Below are 19,656 nucleotides of genomic sequence, written 5' to 3' on the forward strand. Positions count from 1 at the left end.
AAACATACATGGTTGGCTCATTTACTCATAGATAGCTGGGAGAATGTCTAAAGGGCACTCAAATCCCAGATACTCTTGGAGTTGGGAACTCTGCATAAAAGCCACAGGATTCTTATTTCCTTTACCACAAATGTGACATGCCAACAGCTTCCAAAGTGATTGATGAAAAATTCCTCAGAGGTCAAGACAAACTCAGTGGGAACACTCAAGGAAACTTGCAGTTGCCTGCAAAGGTCCTTGATGTTATGCTGCTTCAAATACCCCCTACCCTAGATGTCAGTTAAGATGAAATTATAACAGGTTTTCAGCCCATTGTTTTTCTTGGAAGCATCTCAACATTGTAAATAAATGTTCTGTGAGAACGTGCAATAACTTCAAAGCCACACTGGGATCCCCATCTAAGCCCCCTTCCTCCTCCATTGTTTTTGGTCTCAGCTCCATAGAACTTGTCTTAGTTCACTGTGGACTGAGGGATTTCTTAATACAGTCGTTGCATGTTCAGATTGGATAGGCCTTGAAAGATTTCCTGCAGCAGCATATTGTAGCTCTGAATTTTTAAAACTGGTGGCTTCCCCAAGTATTATGGTTTGGTTCTAGCACATTGTGTTTGGAGGTGCAAGGACTCTGCCCATAAGTAGATGACTAGTTTGGCCCCTCCCCTCCAACCAGCCCCAAATGCCATCTGAAATCCTTGCTCCCATGAAGACACTGCAGTGGATCCAACATGATGTCTTTTAAAATTAGAGTCTACTTTTAGTGAGCAGAGGTGCTCAGTACTGAGGAGTGGTGCTTGGACTTGAACTTCAGCTCCATTCATTCTTCCTTCTAAGTGACCATAACAATTGCAACGTGAGGTGTTTCTTCCTCAGTACTCTGTTTATTATGGTTGCCGAACAGCCAACACAAAGAATGTCACAAGTAAGGAAAGAGCAAATAGAAAGAGGAAGAAGCATTTATAAAATGAGGCATTTCCTATATTGTTGGCCAGATGCTAGATTCCTTAACAATCTGCTGCAATTGTTAAGGTGTGTGACTTGATCTGTAGCCTGTGGCTTGGGTTACTTTTTTTTGAGCTATCTGATTTGCAAATGTTTGAGTCCTTGTTATGGATTCACAACTTGTTCTTGGGATTGCAGATTCTCAGTCTCAGTGTTTCTCATTTGTAATATGGACAGGTGTTTTTAAGGAATATCCTAAAAGTAACGTGCTGTTTACGTGACCCATTTCCAGCACTGACACCACAGCCGTGTGGCATATGCTCTTTGTTTTACCTATGAGATAGAGGAGCTGTCCAACGGGGCACAGAACAGGCCCCATGACGTGCTTGCTAAAATGGAAGGGGAGCTGTCCAGCTAGGCAGCGAGAGTCAAGCCAAGAGGTAAGGAACTGTGGAAAAGAGATGTTTGTTATCCAGCAAGGTCCAGGCAATTACTGGAGGACTTCACAGGCAGAGTTTTGTATGAAGGATCTCCAGTCTGTATTCTGAAGCGGTACCGTTCCAAAAGAGGTTACAATTGGCTGTCTGTGAGAACGAAGTCTTAATTTTTGATCCTTGTCCAGATTAACTTAACATTTTAAGGAGTAGAAACATATTTAAGAGCGAAACACTAGTCTTTCCTTAAAAGTGCCTGAAGACCCCCTATAAATATGCTGGAGGCTGCCTGCTGTCTATCCCTGTTTAAACTGGGAGGGCCCATATTGTCTGGTAAACTGAAAAATAAACTCCCATCAGTGAAGGGGTGAGGTCAATCAAAACGCTAATAACATAAATTAGGACTTTCTGGTTGTTTGTCTCAGAGCATTCCCCGATAATATTTCTCCACTCGTCACAGCTTTGTATATTGTGCAGGATTGGCACAAGCACCCTATTATTTTAAATTCCCTTGAATATTTTCTCTTAAGTTAGCGCTGACCTTTTGATGCCCGCGTCAGAGTTTTAAATTGTTTCCTTTCTTTTAGCAGATCTCTACTATGCCAAAGTACCATCCATCCAGACCTTTAGTGGCATAACTTACAGATTTGTGCATATACAGAACAAAAACGTCAAACTACCCTAAACAAGACCCTCAGACTCCCTGGAGTCTGCGATGGGATAATCAGTTTGAACTCAGGACACTGGACCTTTACATTGGCTGAAGAAGAAGAAGAAGAAGAAGAAGAAGAAGAAGAAGAAGAAGAAGAAGAAGAAGAAGAATTGCAGATTTATACCCCGCCCTTCTCCCTGAATCAGAGACTCAGAGCAGCTTACAATCTCCCATATCTTCTCCCCCCACAACAGACACCCTGTGAGGTGGGTGGGGCTGAGAGGGCTCTCACAGCAGCTGCCCTTTCAAGGACAACCTCTGCCAGGGCTATGGCTGACCCAAGGCCATTCCAGCAGGTGCAAGTGGAGGAGTGGGGAATCAAACCCGGTTCTCCCAGATAAGAGCCCATGCACTTAACCACTACACCAAACTGGCTCTCAAGAAGAGAAGGGAGCTGTGTCTTCTCTCATCCTGGCTTCCTCCCCACCCACAGCTCTACTATCCACCCCTTTTGTCTCCCCATTGATGATGAGAAGGACCAAGGATGATTTCTGCAAAGCTGGTGAATGAAAGGGCCAGACCATAGCCCTGGGGAGGATATGGCCAGAAGCAATCCTGACTGCCTTTTGCTATTAACAACAGATTGAAAGTGCTGTGTCTAGTCTCTGGGCTACAAGGTAGCAACTAGGCATGTACATTTGGAGCGTTTTCCCACATAGCTTACCTCGGAGCGACGCCCCTCTTCACCGCGCAGCGTCTGCGCGGATTTCGCACCAACTGCTCCGCATAACCAGGAAGAGCCGCGGCTTTTGCGTCGCAGATGTAAACCGCTAAAAACCAGTTTACATCTGTGACGCAAAAGCCGCGGCTCTTCCTGGTTATGCGGAGCAGCTGGTGCGAAATCCGCGCAGACGCTGCGCGGTGAAGAGGGACGCCACTCCGAGGTAAGCTATGTGGGAAAACGCCCTTGGTTTATCTGAGCTAAACCTGCCGTCTCCCCCCAAAATACCTTACCAGTATTTTTGTTGGTTTTTAAAAGCCAAAGCCAAATTAGAGAATCTTTTGAACTTACCAGTATTGCTGATACCAAAAAAAGCCAAAATCATCTGGCTTTTTTCAGCAATTCCAAAGAGCAGTTCCAGAGAAGTTTAAATTTTAAACGGACTCGCTTATCTTCTGTTTCTGGCTTTTGCCTGCCCTTTTGGGTTTTGCCTGCCATTTGCTCTGGTTTCCAGGGCAACAGGAGGGAGAAGGAATAGGGATTTCTGCAGGGCAATGGCAAAAGTCTCCTAGGTTGAGCTTAGAGTCAATAACTGCAACGCATTGCAGGTTTCCAACTTTGCAAGGTTGTTGCTGTGAAGTCAACTGAACTCTCCAGCTAACTACCTTGCTTTCCATGACCATTTCCCAGGAAACAGGAGGGGTGTGTGTGTTAAGGAGCGGTGGCAGTTTGGCCAATAGGATTTCAGGTTAGGGGGGAACATTCCTCTTCAGCTAATCACAGAAGTTTGTTCTTTTTTGAAATTCTTCTGTGCATGGGCAGAGAGCATAAAAGCAAGGGTCTGGCTGAGCTAGACTCCATTGCTGAGAGAGGTTTGTTTGGAGATTCTATGGCTGGCTTGTGCTTCAGCTGCTGCTCTGAGCCTGACTCTTTACTGCCTGAGGGCTGGACTTTGGATCCGATCCAGTCCTGCCTATCTGCCAGGAGGAGACTGAAGACAATGACTGGTTTGACTTATTATAACAACATTTTTTAAAACGTCTTTTTTATGTTACAGTTGATTCCTCTGGCCTTGGCGGGTGGGTTGTGGGGTGATGGAGTGAGGCCTACTTGCCCTATGGCCTCAGCTCAAGCCTTTTCCTGGTTCTCTTTGGTGCTGGTTTGTATTTTTTTGCACGTGCTATTAACAACAGATTTCTTGTTCTTCTTTGGGCTTGGTGGGTGAGTTGTGTTGTGGTGGGGGGAAGGCCTGCCTGGCCTACGGCCTCACCTCAGGCCTCTTTTGGAGTCTCTTTGGTTCTGGTTATAGACTTCTGGTTTGTGGGATTTTGAACTTTGGACTTTGGTGAGTTTTGGAGTTTTATCTTGTTACTTGTTGTTTGGGCATAGTGGTTGGTTACCTTTGGGTTCATTTGGTTTTACTTCTTCTGGGTTTTTTGTTTAGACTTGCAGTTATTTTTGTGGAGTTTGGTTGTTGTTTGGGGGCCTGCAGACTGCGTGGGGAAGTCTTCCTTCTGGTTGGGTTGCAGCTTAAGTCCTTTTCCCCACCTTTCCATCCAGTAGTCCCCCCTCCCCTGCATTTCTTCCCTTTAATTTCTAGAAAGTTGCTTTTTTGAGGGAGAAGGGTGTTGAGGTTTATTGCTCTGTTTGTATGCGTCTGGTTTCAAGTGAGTTGCGAGTTGCTGCTCACGAGGCTTTTAGTCATAAGGGTGCATTAGGAATCATTTAACTTTTATGCATTTTTAAATACATTTCAAAATTACATGCTGAAATTAAAACGACAGAACAAAACCTGTTCTTCGTCTTGATGGAGATGAAAGGGGTAGAGGAGGGTAGTGATATCTGTGTGCCAAACAGAATCCATCAGAACCCACTGGAGCACCATAAATAATAAAGCTAATTTAAACATTCTTCTTTGCAAGGGTGGGAGATGGGAAAGGGAGAGACTGTGATGAAGGCTGCTCCACTGAGGCAGTGATGGTTGGTATGTACTGCTCCTGCTGAGAGAGAAGGATCAGGGTGGACACACACAACCCCCTCCCTCTAACTTTCGACGGCCTTCCCGACATCCAGTATCATAATGCCCCTGTATAAATCAATGGTGCGGTCTCATTTGGAGTACTGTGTGCAGTTCTGGTCGCCACACCTCAAAAAGGATATTATAGCATTGGAGAAAGTCCAGAAAAGGGCAACTAGAATGATTAAAGGGCTGGAGCACTTTCCCTATGAAGAAAGGTTGAAACGCTTGGGACTCTTTAGCTTGGAGAAACGTCGACTGCGGGGTGACATGATAGCGGTTTACAAGATAATGCATGGGATGGAGAAAGTAAAGAAGTACTTTTCTCCCTTTCTCACAATACAAGAACTCGTGGGCATTCGATGAAATTGCTGAGCAGACAGGTTAAAACGGATAAAAGGAAGTACTTCTTCACCCAAAGGGTGATTAACATGTGGAATTCACTGCCACAGGAGGTGGTGGCGGCCACAAGCATAGCCACCTTCAAGAAGGGTTTAGATAAAAATATGGAACACAGGTCCATCAGTGGCTATTAGCCACAGTGTGTGTGTATATATAAAATTTTTTGCCACTGTGTGACACAGAGTGTTGGACTGGATGGGCCGTTGGCCTGATCCAACATGGCTTCTCTTATGTTCTTATGTTCCCTCAGGAAATGGTGTATATGGTTTATCTGGGTTTGCCCTTGGCTTTGGAAGAAAACAAAGCATTACTGGGCTACTGTGTATTGGGCTACCGAAGTGCCTGCCCATCCTGCACTTTTGAGTGTACTGCTGAGCTTCTACTACCCTTGCTTTGTTAAAACAAACAAACAAACAAATCCCGCTGGGATTCTCTCGCATGACACTGTTTAGTTCTGTTGGGTTTGCACCGCTGCTGCATTGATACTGGGCTGTGCTGCTGCTAGCACTATTGCGCTGTCCTTCTCCCCCTCACTTGGATTGTGGTTCTGCGCTTGACATCTGTTCCGTTGAGCTGGCATTTGCCACAATGGCACAGGGTTCTGCTGCTGGGCACTAGCCGATCGGCACTGGGTTCTACTGTTGGGCGCTAGTAGGTTAGCACTGGTTTGGCTGTCTTTGCAGAAATTCTGCCCCGCCCCCCGCCCCCGGTTTGTAGTTGAGAGATTCTCAGATTTGACCTTAGTAATGTTGGGTTTTGTCACTGCCACAGTGGCACTGGTTCTGCTGGGGACCTAGCAGTGGTTCTGCTGCTGGCCTTGCAAACATGCCCGCTCCCCATTTCACTTTCTACTTCAGAGATTCTCTGGGACATTCTGCTGGGCTTGTGTTGCTGTTCAGTTGCACAGTCAAGTCTGGCTCTTTGCAACCCCAGGAACCAAGCCACTCCAGGCCCTCCTGACCTCCACCACCCTCCGAAGTCCATTGCAACCAGTCCAGCCATTGCAACTTTTGCGGTCCCCTTCTTCTTTTGCCTTCTGTCTTTCCCACCATCAGGATCATCTCCAGGGAGCGCTCCCTTCTCATTTGGTGGCCAAAGTATTTGAGCTTCAGCTTCACCTTCTGACCTTCCAGGGAACAGGGTTGATTTCCCTAAGGACTGACTGATTTGATCTTCTTACAGTCCAAGGGACTCTCAAGATTCTTCTCCAGCACTGCATCTCAAAAGAAGCTGGGCTTGTACGCCTTGCTAATTTTCCCCATTGGAAGCAATGGAGGATGGGATCATCTTGTTTGGGTGTCCATAGAATTGGATCCCTGATCCAATCTTTTTGAAACTTGGAAGTTCTTTTGAGGAGAGGCTTTAGCAGCTGTGCTGCAAATTTGCTGTCTCTGCCTTGAACTCCCTCTACTCCAGACCACTAAACATACCCTAGGAGATTTGCCATTGACTATAATGGCCCCATAGGATATAATTCTAATGGACCTGAATATATTTGGTATTCCCAAATATATACCAAACCTGAATACCATACCACTAATGGTATTTGTGAATATTGGTAAACACCAATGTTTTCTGGGTCCAATATACCTGAACCTGGAAAAACCCCCTGATTTTCCCCCTTGCATGCCCCCAGTAGTAACCCTAGTTTGCTATATCACAAAGGATGGGACCGCTCATATCACATAGTGGATTCCAATAATAGTTTCTAAGGCTGAAGTTATAAACACCACGCTTATAGTAGATAGAATACATAAATCAGATGTTAAGAAAGTATTTTTTAAAAAATCTGCTCTGATTAAAATGTTTTTATTATTTTCTTAAGAAATAAGAGCACCCCTGGTCAAAGTCCCTTCACTTGGATAAAAAGTAGTAAATATGTGCAGATAAGTATACTCATGGAATTTGTGACCTGATTTGTCCTCCAATAGCAGCCCCTTGCTCAACAACTGGTCTGCAATATTTGTGGGGCTTTACTTTGGTGGGGGGCATGTTTAGGACCAACCGTTGCTGGGAAGAGGAGCTGAAAAACTTGCTTTTCTGCATTCATCTGCTGGTGACATATCCCTTCTGTTTCAGGAGCCCTAGTTCACATCTTTATTTCCACCCTATTTTCCCATACAAAGCAGAAAAAAAACCCCTAAACCTAATCACGTATTTACTCTAATAACATGATTTTGGTTTCTAAATACTTTTATAAGACTGCTGTATGTTTTTAATGTTTTAACTATGTAAACTGTGTGAAATGTTTAAATTTTAACTATGTAAATTGTGTGAAATGTTAAATTTTTATATTCTTATGTTAGATTTTATATGCTATAAGCCGCCCTGAGCCACCTGGTGGGAAGGGCGGGATACAAATTACAACTAAACTAAACTAAACTAAACTAAACTAAACTAAACTAAACTAAACTAAACTAAACTAAACTAAACTAAACTAAACTAAACTAAAAACTAAGTTCAACTGACCCCTTAAAACCAGGCTTCCTTTATCCTATAATGCCACTATGTGCCCGGATGGTGTAATAATGGGAGACATTTGTTTTGTTATCAAAGATTTCAGGTTTTCACGGCTGGTAACATCATAAGGGTTTGTAGAATCTTTCGGGATCAAGTACCGTGTTCTACTGGAGAAAGTTTTCCGTCCAGACGTTTCGTTCTCAGCTGCGGAGAATGCAGCTGAGGATGTTCTCCGCAGCTGAGAACGAAACGTCTGGAAGGAAAACTTTCTCCAGTAGAACACGGTACTTGATCCCGAAAGATTCTACAAACCCTAATTTGTTTTGTTATTCAAAATGGTAATGATAATGGTGTAAAATCTAGGAATTACAGGACTCCAATGGGATCTACAATGTTATCTCCAGATTCTAGTGGATCTTGGAACAGTCAAGGTCAGCAGGAACATGTAGGGAGATCTGTGAAAGCAGTTGCAGGAGCAGAGGTGGTAGGAAACACGTTGGGAAAACAGTGGCAGAGGTTAAGCTTCTGCCCAAGTCATGCTTCCACTCTCAATTCCCCTCGGAAACTATTTGCCATACTGTGGGAAAGCACAATGACAGCATGTCTGTGGGAGCTGTTCAGTTTTGCCAACAATAGATCATCAGCGCAGAGCCCTCCTGAATAGACCTGGATAGCATTCTGCTAAGGTTTACTCTCTGCGACAGCTCACAGCGATTGCTCTGTTATTGCCTAAAATCCATGTAGCTGAGATCAGTGAGCCACTCTTCTTGCCTACGCAAATGGACATTTTCTAATAGCACAAAAAAACAGCCAAACGCTGACGCATCATCATTACACATGCACACACATGTCTTTCTCCTTTATTCCTACAGCTGCTTTACATACTTGCCTGGCTAAGCATTCAGTCGCCTCCTGTGTGCTGATTCATTGCTGAGACTGGGATGCCTCTGGGACAACATCCAGATCTTCGGCGAATCCCTTCCTGCAGCAATCTGTCTGACTAATCCTTTGTTCTAACCTAGGATGAATCAAGATTGGCGAGGGAATCCCAGCTCCCTCTTCTAATATCCCTTAGCTCTTTCTCAAAATAGCCCAGAACTGAAATGCTTCACCACCTAGACAGATAGCGGAGGTGAATCACATGCTCCCAACATTATACAAGCGAGTTGGCAGCAACAAAGAAGAACAAAAATATCTATGGGCTTGTCGAGAACTGAGGCCAAATGACTTCCTGGGGGAGAAGCTGACCTATTATACATTATTTATAGTTTAGACCAATTTTAATTTAGAGATGGAAATCTATCAGAGAAAGGCTCACGTGTCACCCCAGTCACTCTAAATATGAGTTATGTGTTTTGTTTACAACACACACTGCAGACAAGGCCTGTTTCAGGGCCCTGATACTCACAAAGGAATAAGATAATGGAGTCCAGTGATAAGAGGCATTGTTGAAGGATTAGATCATTTTTCAGAGTAAGTCTGCATTCAGAATTTGTTTGTGAGGCAAACAATCTTCAGTTTGGGGCTTGCACTCTCCCTTTCTCCTCTCCTCACACACAGAGTCATGATTGAAGATTTCCTGGTTTGGGAAGTTTCTAATCTAACTCTAGTTTATTGAAACATCCAAATGCAAACATTTAACAAACTGAGATCAGTTTCTTTCTTATTAAGTGGAATTCTAAACTATAACAGCTTTCTAGGCTAAGGATTTGAGACTCATTCACTTCGTGAATGGACCACAATCTGTAATGTCAAATGCAGCAGTATAGTTTTCTTACCACGACTAGTGAGAATCTTAATTTTGTGGGCTGACAAAGTCTTCCCCATTTGTCTCTCATAGCAACCAGGGTGAATTTTAGAAACCACAACTAAAAAGTTATCTGCCTGATAGTGCTCAATTTATTATTATTACAATAAAGCTAAAAATATTTGGGAAGCATCTCAAATTATACAAGGTATTTATTCCTCCCTCTAGTTCAAAAGTGGAAGTTAGACATGCAAAGTGCATAACTAGTGCAGTTAACAGTCTAACAGGGGCCAATTTCGCACTAGACCTTTAATCCTGGCTTAGCCCTGTCCCCAAGCTGACATTCTACACTAAAATCATAGAATCATAGAGTCACAGAGTTGGTTTATCTGATTCTCCGATTCTAGTGTCGAATGTCAGTTTGGGGACAGAGCTAAACCAGGATTAAAGGCCTAGTGCGAAATTGGTCCCTGTTTGGTCTGCCAGAAACAGAAAGTTAACCTTTTCATAGTCAGCATCTCATTATGCATGTTTTGCATAGATCCTAGGAGTATACTGTATTTTTCTGAATTAATTATGTCTACCTGTGTAGTAGTACCTATGTCCACAGTATCTGATCTTCCTACAAATAAACTGTTCAAAGATGAGCCGTACAATTTTGAGAAATCTCCTGTAAAGCAAAGGGTTTCATGTTCACCTCCTTCCCCTTATAACTGGTGGCAGAGGTACAGGGCAGTACAGAGGTATACCTACAAGTCGACTGAGAATGACATGAAGGTTGGAAGGTAGGTAAAATAGTGAAGCAAATCCCAATCCCACTCTGCCCAGTTTCCCACTCTGCCCACTCACATCGTCGAGTTTGGATACGGCACCCAGCCCACTTCCTTGTACACGGCAGTCACGTGAGTGTAGATGAGGTTTTTCATCTTGACCCAAGCCCTCTGTACCTCTGGAGTGAACTCATTGGCGTATTCTTCTTCAAGTACTTCCAGAATTACACCACAGAGAATCTGGAAGGAAAAAAAAACAACAGTAGCAGTTAGGACTGAGCATCCCAATTTCCCTTTCAAGTTTTATCACACAAAATTACCGTTAGTATTTCATTATTGCTGCCTACTGCAGTAATTGAAACTGCAACCTACTTGAGATTCAAACTACAATTACTCTATTTGTGACTTAACCCATGCCCCACCCATCAAAATGTCACTATGTAGCACCTTTTTATGTTTTATGGTTTTATAATGTTGTAGGTTTTATATTGTCATTGACTTGTTAGCTGCCCTGAGTCTGCTTCAGTGGGGAGGGCGGGATATAAATCTAATAAACTAAACTAAACCAAGCAAGCAACAGTGGGATCTGTAATTCTGTAAAGAACCTAAAGAGCTCTAAGAAATAATTATCTGTACCCTTGTACAACTATGTTTTTTAATTGCTCCCAGTGGGAAACCATCACAGTCAATTCGGTTCCAATCCAATTTCCAGTGTTGGAAGTACAGACAGCTGTGACTATATTAATTTGTTGGGGCAAATGCCTTAGAGACTAATTGTGGCAGAACTGTTTATGGATTAGCATTGTCTTCAGGGGGAGGGAAGGCAGAATAGTATAGCTCAATCTCATCAGATCTCAGAAGCTAAGTATGGTTGGTACTTGGAAGGGAGAAAGACTCCGCACAGGAAGTCAATGACAACTTGTAAGTCCCTCCCTAGGGTTGTCATAAGTTGGTCTAGACTTGATGGCAATTTACAGACACATTGTCTTCAGCAGATACATGAGGTGTTATCACCAGATAGCATATATGTGCACATAGGCATTGGTACTAGGGATGGGCATGATGTGATCTCCACTCCATTGAAACACTTTGCAGCACAGCAAAACTGCAGAGAAAATGTAGAATGGATTTTCCATTAAGGTCTTTGTGCTCTGGGTCCACGTTTTCCTTGCAGCTTTGCTTCCTGCTGCAGCTAGCAAAGACAAGGCAAAAAGAGCAGGGAACTTTGTCAGCCTCAGAGCTTCAAAGAATAAGGACAGGAGGGGGAGGAATAAAAGTGCCCCACAGGCCTGATTAAAGCCTTGGATGGGCTGGTTATGTCCTGAGGGAGATATTTGTCACTCCTGATTTAAACCCTGCTTTCTACTCCCTGCGGCTTTCCATGGGGAGCAGAAAATGGGGTTTAAACGGCCCTGCTTTCTGCTCCCCACAAAAAGCATTGGGAGAAGAATGGAGGGTTTAAACAGAAGGGGTGAAGTCCCTTCTAGGAGGCACTTTACCCCTTTCATTTTTTGCTGGTTGGGGAAAGCTGTGGCCAGCAGAAAGGAGGGGGTGAAATGGCCCCATGGGAGGCACTTCACCCCCATGTTTTATCCTCTGGTTTAGTTCCCCCTATGTCAAGGCAGGGGGGAGCAAAACCAGAAGGTTAAAGGGCTCCCAGCCATTTAATCCTTCCCAATCTGCTCCCTTCCACTGGCGGGTTAAATGGAGCCATTTAACTCTCCAGTTTTGCTCCCCATTGCTTTGAAGTGGTATGGGGCAGAACCAGAGGGTTTAAATGGCTACGAGCCATTTCAAGCCCTGCTTTCACAAGGAGCAGAAAGCAGGGGTTTAAACTTGAAATGGCTCACAAACCTATAAGAACTGGTTCACTTTGCAAGCTGGCCCATTGTTCGGCTTGTGGTTCAGCCATGAACCACAAACAGAACTGAACCACAGAAACGTGGTTGATGCCCACCCCTGATTGGTATGGAGGGAAAAAGTGGGCTTAAAGTGATGTGAAATGCAAGAGGTTTATTAGGTGATTACATATCTCCGCAGGGCTCAAATGTATACAAAATAAGCCGTTCCAAAACACATAGTTATTAGCGACAACATCATCTTCCTTGCTTTGCTGTGCTTTTCACATCTGTAACGAGACAAAAACCTTCGTAACAGATTAGTAGAAGAGTGTCCTGGCAGACCAAAACATTTCCCCACTTGTTTCTGGATGTTACCATTTTTGATGTCCCAACTATTCTTACAGCCGCTGATGTTCCCTATGGCTTGGCTCGGACAAAACACGAAATGCTTCATTTGTGAAATGCAGGTTCAGCTCGCAGATGATCATTCATATCCTGGTTTGTCTCGATGAGCACAGGTTTCATCACTTTTGCTCTTTCCCCAAAGAGCTGTGGGTCCTGTCCCAGACTACACTGAAGCAAAGGCAGCAGGAGGGGATTAATCCAGGAGGTCTAGATTTGGCCATCAGACAAAATTATAATTTAATTCTAGCTACTAAACCAACTTCATGCCATGTTCTCAGAATCTAATCCGACAGTCCCAAACTAATCATAGCCAGTGGAATAGCATGCGTTTGAGTGACCATAGTAATCAAACCATCGTTTTATGGGATGTCTGAACTAAGCTTATTTGTCTGTCACTTCTGAGAGAAAAAGTACGTGTACTGGTTCTCTTAAATGAACCAGATAAATGGATATGCTGTACTGACGTCCCCATGTCGGACTCATGCATACATCTTACAGCACTTTGCAGGCATTGGTTGGACCTAGTGATTCGCTCACTCAAAGAACATAGATCTTCCCAGCTTTCTCCTTCTTCCAGCATCCATGTCTGATTAGAGAAAGTGGTTTCCCATGGTTATGGGGCCTGTGTGGGCTAAGCCATGCAGGTCTGTGGGCTGCCAGGAGAAGAGATAAAATCGCTTCCTGGTCAGACTCTGCTAGTCAAAGTGGCACAAAGGATAGTTTTTCTCATTCCCCCCCTTCTTGCTACAGCCCACCAACCCACATGACTGTTATTCCACATGGGTCCCCTAACCCTGGGAATCAGCTTTCCTGGAGCTGAGGTGAGGGAAATGTGGAGAAGAACCGTGACCGTCAGCACCCTCTGCAAGATTATTGAAGGATCCAGTTCAGTAGTTGCATATTTATAAGCTTTTCTCTTTACCAAGAGAACTAGAAACTTCTTGCTCTTTAAAAATGATACATGAATTTGATTATTTATTTGTCACAAAGTAATGTGCTAGATTGTTGGAGTCCATTAATCTAAGTACACTGGCTGTGATTATATAAAAATAATATTGTAGTGTTTGAAAGCGGATTTTATATTATTTTAAAAGGTTATATGTAAGGTTTAAATACGGAAAAAAGCAAAAAACATTTAAAAGGAGCTTGAGTAGAAGGTTTGCTTACTGTTGGACAATAATTATAAAACAAAAATGAGCTTAGTGCTGATTGTATGTAATGGAACTTTGCCATGGTTGGTTAAGACTGAGAGTCTTATTTTCTGTTGGAAGCTAAATGACAGTCAGTAAGTGACAGCGAGTAAGTTTATTTATTTAGAAAAATATATGTGCTGCCTCTCTGGAGACCTGCTGAAGGTGGCTTACAACTAAAACAATGCCGTTGAAAACAAGCCAAAGCCATTAAAAGTAAGTCATGCTGTAAAAATGCATAAAACAACATTGAGCAGCTAAAATATTAAGGAAAGGAAAGGTCCCCTGTGCAAGCGCCAGTCGTTTCCGACTCTGGGGTGACGTTGCTTTCACAAGGTTTTCAGGGCAGACGTTTTACGGGGTGGTTTGCCATTGCCTTCCCCAGTCATCTACACTTTCCCCCCAGCAAGCTGGGACAACAAAACAGCAAACAAATAAGAACCCCTCACCTAAAACGTTGAGTAAAAAGAAATGTTTTGTTCTGGTACCTAAGGAAAGCAAAGGAGGTGCCAAGTGAACCTAGGGTTCCATTTGGAATGAGGGGATGGGAAAGGAGGAGTTCCTGAAGAGGAGTGAGTTGACTTCCTGAAAATATATGGAGTAACATCTGCCACTTAGAAAAGTTAGGAACAATGGATTAGAACTGTAGGGCAGATAGAAATAGGACAGAATGCATTTTTCCTTATTTTTTAATTTAAAAAACAGATGGCTTCAGGTTTACCATTAAAGACCAAGGTATTTGAATTTAAAAACTACGTGGGGATTTAATTGGTACAACCCCGAGACCTAATGCCTTGCCACAACATCAGAAGTTATTTTTAAAAGCTGCTGTTGGAGTTTTTAAAAAGAAGGGAAAGAGAGTGAGAATGTGCCCTCGAGTTGCAACTGACTCGTGGCAATACCAGCCATGGGGTGCTCAAGGCAAGAGACAAGCGGAGGTGGCCTTCCTCTATGCCAGGAGTCCCCAACCTCGGGCCTGTTAGCAACCAGGCCGCACAGGAGGTGAACAGTGGGTGAGTGAGCGCCTAGAGCCACTCCTGCCCGCACCACTGCCTGAGCTCCACCCCCGTCAGATCAGCGGTGGCACCAGACTGGAGTGCAAACCTACTATGAACTGCACATGCACGCTTCACCCATGCCCGACGAGACTGCAGAGCCGAGGCAGCAACGCCAGCAGAGACAGTCAGCGAGTGACAAGCTGTATCCGGTGGCAGGCTTTCCTTAGTGGCCAGTGGCAAATAACACTCCACTTGCCACCAGGGAGCACCCGATTGAACCTTCTGCAATCTGCATTGCATGCAGTTCTGATGCTAGAAAACCTTCCAATTGGCTTGCACGATTTCAGTAGGTTCTCGTCAAACTTTCGCATTGCAAGAGCCCTCACCGAACCGTCTGCTTAAATCATTAGGGTTTGTAGAATCTTTCGGGCTCAAGTGCCGTGTTCTACTGGAGAAAGTTTTCCTTCCAGACGTTTCGTTCTCAGCTGCGGAGAACATCCTCAGTGGCGTTGCAGCTGGAGCAGGCGCTCTGACCTTCTTGGCTGCTGTGCATTGAGTGGGGCCAGGGCTGCTGGAGAGCTGCTATTTCTAGGCTGGAGGGGGTGTGGTGAAAGTTTAGTGGCAGTACTGCAAGCTGCATCTGGTAGCATATTTTAGTCCACACAAGGCCTGCCCATTATTTTATTTACCACTTCTGCCCACGCCTCTTTCCCGCTCTGTGCACTTGTCTCAGTCACAGTTTTGGTAAGTCCACAAGCTAGCCTTAGCCAAAATGAGTAGAAAACAAACATCGCCAAAGAGCTTCTTTGAAAAGGGGGAAAGACCCAGTGATGAGACAGCAGAATAAGACTGCCAACAAAAAGAAAGCTGCATTTAAAAGAAAATACCAAGAGTCCTACTTAAATTACAGGTTCATTGCAATACATGATTCACATTCTCCAAGCCCACTTTGTGTAATATGTGGCGACCAGCTATCCAATGAAGCCATGACACCTTCAGAACTGCTTTGCCACACGGAGGCCAAGCACCCTGCATTAAAAGACAAGCCTTTCAAGTTTTTCAAAAGAAAAAACCGTGAACACGAAGAAGAGGAGCAATTATTGAAGGCCGCCACTTCATCAAATGGATCTGCACTAAAAGCATCATTCTTAGTAGCTAACCACATTAATAAAGCTAAGAAGTCCTTTACTATTGGTGAAGAGTTGATCTTGCCTGCTGCTAAGGACATTTGTTGTGAACTTTTAGGAGAAGCTGCAGTTCAAAAGGTGGCACGTGTACATCTTTCGGCTAGCACCATAACTAGAGAAAATTGATGAAATACTGAGGATATTGAGGCACAATTGTTAGAGAGATTTAATGAGTCACTGTGGTATGCAAGCCAGGTTGACAAGTCTAACAATGTTGACAAGAAGGCAACAGTGCTTGTTTTTTGCGATATATTTTTCAGGAGTATGTGCATGAGGATATGTTATGTGTACTTTTTTTTTGCCAACCAACACCACAGGTGCAGAACTATTCAAGTCTTTGAATGATTACATATCAGGAAAAGTGAATTGGTCATTTTGTGTCAGTATCTGAACAGATGGTGTGGCTGCCATTACTGGACAGCTTTCTGGTTTCACTACTTGGGTCAAAAAGGTTGCTACTGAATGTGAGTCTACGCACTATGTCATCCATAGAGAAATGCTGGCTAGCCCAAAAATGTCACCTGAACTTAACAGCATTTTGCAGGCTGTGATTGAAATTATCCACCACATTAAAGTACATGCCCTTAACTCACATCTGTTTGTCCAGTTTTGTGAGGAGATGGATGCAGAGCTCACACATCTTCTCTTCTATACAGACATGAGATGGCTTTCTAAAGGTAGATCACTGGCCAGAGGTTTTTAAGTTATGAGAGCTGCTCCAGAGATTTCCTTTAGAAAAACAGTCATCACTGGCAGCACATTTCAGTGACACAGAATGGGTCACAAAACTTGCTTACTTCTGTGCCACGTTCAACCTGCTCAAAAACTCAATCTGTCACTTCAGGGGAGAATGACAACTGTGTTCTGTTTCATATTTTTTTATTGGAGTTTTAAAGGGGGAACAGGATAGGGAAGTGAAAAAGGGGAAGGGGAAACAGAGTAAAATAATTTCAACAACAAAAGTTCTGCATCACTAGATTACAAATAGTATTCTTAGCCTTTAAAAATTTATAATTTATAGATTATAACTATAATTTGCTAGTATAATTTTATAATATCAAAATTGAGGAACGTAAAAAAAGGGCCACAGATCATATACAAAGTCATATTTATATGTTAAGCCAATCATAAAAAAATTTCCAAGGATTTTCGTCATCACTTGATAATTTACCTTTAAGGTGAAGCATCAGTACATCTATTTTGGCTATCTCTAATATTTTATTGATCAAGTCCTGCTTTTTTGAAGTTTCATGGTGTTTCCAGCCTTGTGCTATCAAGAGTCTTGCTGCAGTAATAATATGTATCATTAAATGTTTAGTCTGCCTCAAAAGGTCCATCAGCAGTATATTCAATAAAAACAGTTCTGGTTTAAAATGAACATGGATTTTCAATATCCTTTGTAACATGTAATGTACCATAATCCAATATTTTTTCATCACTCCACATATGAAAAAAACATACCTACATGTGAAATACATTTCCAACACTTGTTAGAAACAGTAGTATACATTTTAGACAACTTATCAGGTATTATATACCATCTATAGAACATTTTATAAACATTTTCTTTAAGTAATAGCTCTATTAAGTTTTATGTGGGATTTCCACAGCATTTTCCAACTTGCCATTTCAATATTATAGCCCAAATTCTGAGCCCACTTTACCATAGTATCTTTCACTTCCTCATCTTGTAGTTTCATTTGAAGGAGCATGGAGTAATTTAAAAAAAATTAAATGTTGATCTGGTCCCAAAATAATCTTATCAAAACTATATTGTTGAGTGGCAAATCCAGTTGCTTTGTCTCTAGTATACCTTGATTCAAGCTGGAGTCTGGTCCACCAATCAAAAATAGCATTGTAAGCTATTAAGTCCTCTTGTGATTTCAACTCATCATTGTCCTTTAACAATTCTTCATAGGTAAGTATGTTTGGGGACAGTAATATTGGCTGAATAAAGGCTTCAGTTGGTGAGACCCATTTAGGAACTTTATTGTAGATTTTTGGCTTTAACCACGACCACACCTGGTTGAGAGACTTTCTTATTAAATGAATATTAAAACGTTTTTGAGTGTCCATTTTCTGGCACCACAAGTACGAATGCCATCCTTTAGCAAGATCATGGCCCTCTAGTATTAGTAATCTCCTATTTTTCAATAGTATCCATTCTCTCACCCAGGTTAGAACACAAAGGGCAAATCCAGCCCTTTCTTTAGAGTCTTGTAGAGTCTTCAACTTTATCCTTGGTTTTTTGTTCTGCCAGATAAAACTAGTAGTTAAGTTTATTTAGCTCTTGGAAAAACACCTTAGGTAATGTTATCGAGATTGTTTGAAAGAGGAAGAGTATCTTTGGTAATATATTCACTTTAATTGTCGCTAGAGAATGACAACTGTGTTCAAGTCGTCAAATAAAGCGGTTGCATTCAAAGCCAAACTGGAATTATGGGGGCATTGGGATTTTTGACATGTTTCAAACATTAGCAGAGATTTTGAAAAAGTCTGAGCCAGGGCCTTCTTTCTCCCAGCTGGTGCATGATCACCTATCTCAGCTTTCAAAAGAATCTGAGCATTACTTCCCAACCACAAAAGACCCCCAAACTGGGAAGGAATGGATCCGCGATCCACTTGTGAATAAGCCGGGTGAATCGACTTTGTGCTAGAAGAAGATCAACTGCTTGAGATCGCAAATGATGGTGGCCTTATGTTCTGAATTAAAGTCAAGGCGGAATATCCTGAGATTGCCACAAAAGCACTGAAAAGCCTGCTTCCATTTTCAGCATCCTATCTTTGTACAGTAGGGTTGTCTGCAGTGGCAGCAACCAAAATGAGTTTACTGAGTAGACTGGACATAAGCAACACACTCTGGGTGTCACTGTCTCCTATCACCCCCCCCCCCCCCCCCGATGGGACCATCTAGTTGCAGGAAAACAAGCTCAGGGCTCCTACTGATTCTGCATTATGGTGAGTTGTATAATATTTCATCATATATTACAATGTAATAATAGAAGTAAAGTGCACAATTGTATCATCTCAAACCCCCCCCCCCCAGTCCGTGGAAAAATTGTCTTCCATGAATCCGGTCCCTGGTGCCAAAAAAGATTGGTTGTTGCCCATCCTGCTTAGTTTACAAGCCCTGATAAGCTTGGGCCAATGGGCTAGACTACTTACTAAATAAGTGACTAAAGGTACTGGTAGCATTGAAGCAGGAGTAGAAGCTCCAAGGCATTTATTTTGATCAAACAGTAACGGCAGCAGTGTGTGTCAATTAGATAAAACCAATAGTGCTGTAAATTGGGAATGTATAAGATCCCAGGAAATAGATACGAAGGACTTGCTGGACTAGAAACTTACTGGAGGTTTTTAAAGCTGAAAATTAAGTAGGGTTGCCAGCCTCCATGTAGGGCTGGAGATCTTCCACTTTTACAACTGCTCTCCAACTGGCAGAGATCAGGTCCCCTGGAGAAAATGGCTGCTAGGAAGGGTGAACTCTATGACATTGTACAATGCTGAAGCCCCTCCCCTCCCCAAACACCACTCTCTCCTGGATCCACCCCCAAGTCCGCAGGTATTTCCCAACACAGACCCAGCAACCCTACTATTTGTATGCCACAATATAATGTGCTTGACAGCTGGATTCCATTAAGCTGTTAAGTACCCAGAAGATGCAGCCAAGACAGTGGGTGAGGTTTGTTTGTTAGAGACATTTGGACATGTTTAATCTGGAAATACCTATCAACACCACATCCCTCTTTGCTTCTAGCACACTATGGTCTGCCAGATAAAACAACTGGATTATTGGTGAATGATATCATTAATTTGGGGGGGGGGGGCAAAGGTTCAGATGGTGTCACCCCTTCTGAATGTATGATTTTATGATAATTTGAAGGAATGAGTACA

At 43.0% G+C, this 19,656-nt stretch overlaps 1 protein-coding gene across 3 annotated transcripts in view; it reads right to left on the minus strand.

Annotated features, from left to right (window-relative positions):
* Positions 1-19,656, minus strand: part of CYGB (cytoglobin) — a 102,353-nt gene that overhangs the window by 31,533 nt on the left and 51,164 nt on the right. The window contains exon 3 of one of the 3 annotated variants that reach the window (XM_060252930.1): positions 10,253-10,381. In XM_060252930.1, the coding sequence (XP_060108913.1) occupies positions 10,253-10,381 (129 nt within the window). Of the gene's footprint in view, positions 1-10,216; positions 10,382-19,656 lie in introns of all 3 variants that reach the window. The other 2 variants (XM_060252929.1, XM_060252931.1) reach the window with 2 other exon arrangements.

Source organism: Heteronotia binoei, chromosome 13 (assembly GCF_032191835.1).
Source record: "Heteronotia binoei isolate CCM8104 ecotype False Entrance Well chromosome 13, APGP_CSIRO_Hbin_v1, whole genome shotgun sequence".
In the NCBI taxonomy this organism is placed as follows: Eukaryota; Metazoa; Chordata; class Lepidosauria; order Squamata; family Gekkonidae; genus Heteronotia; species Heteronotia binoei.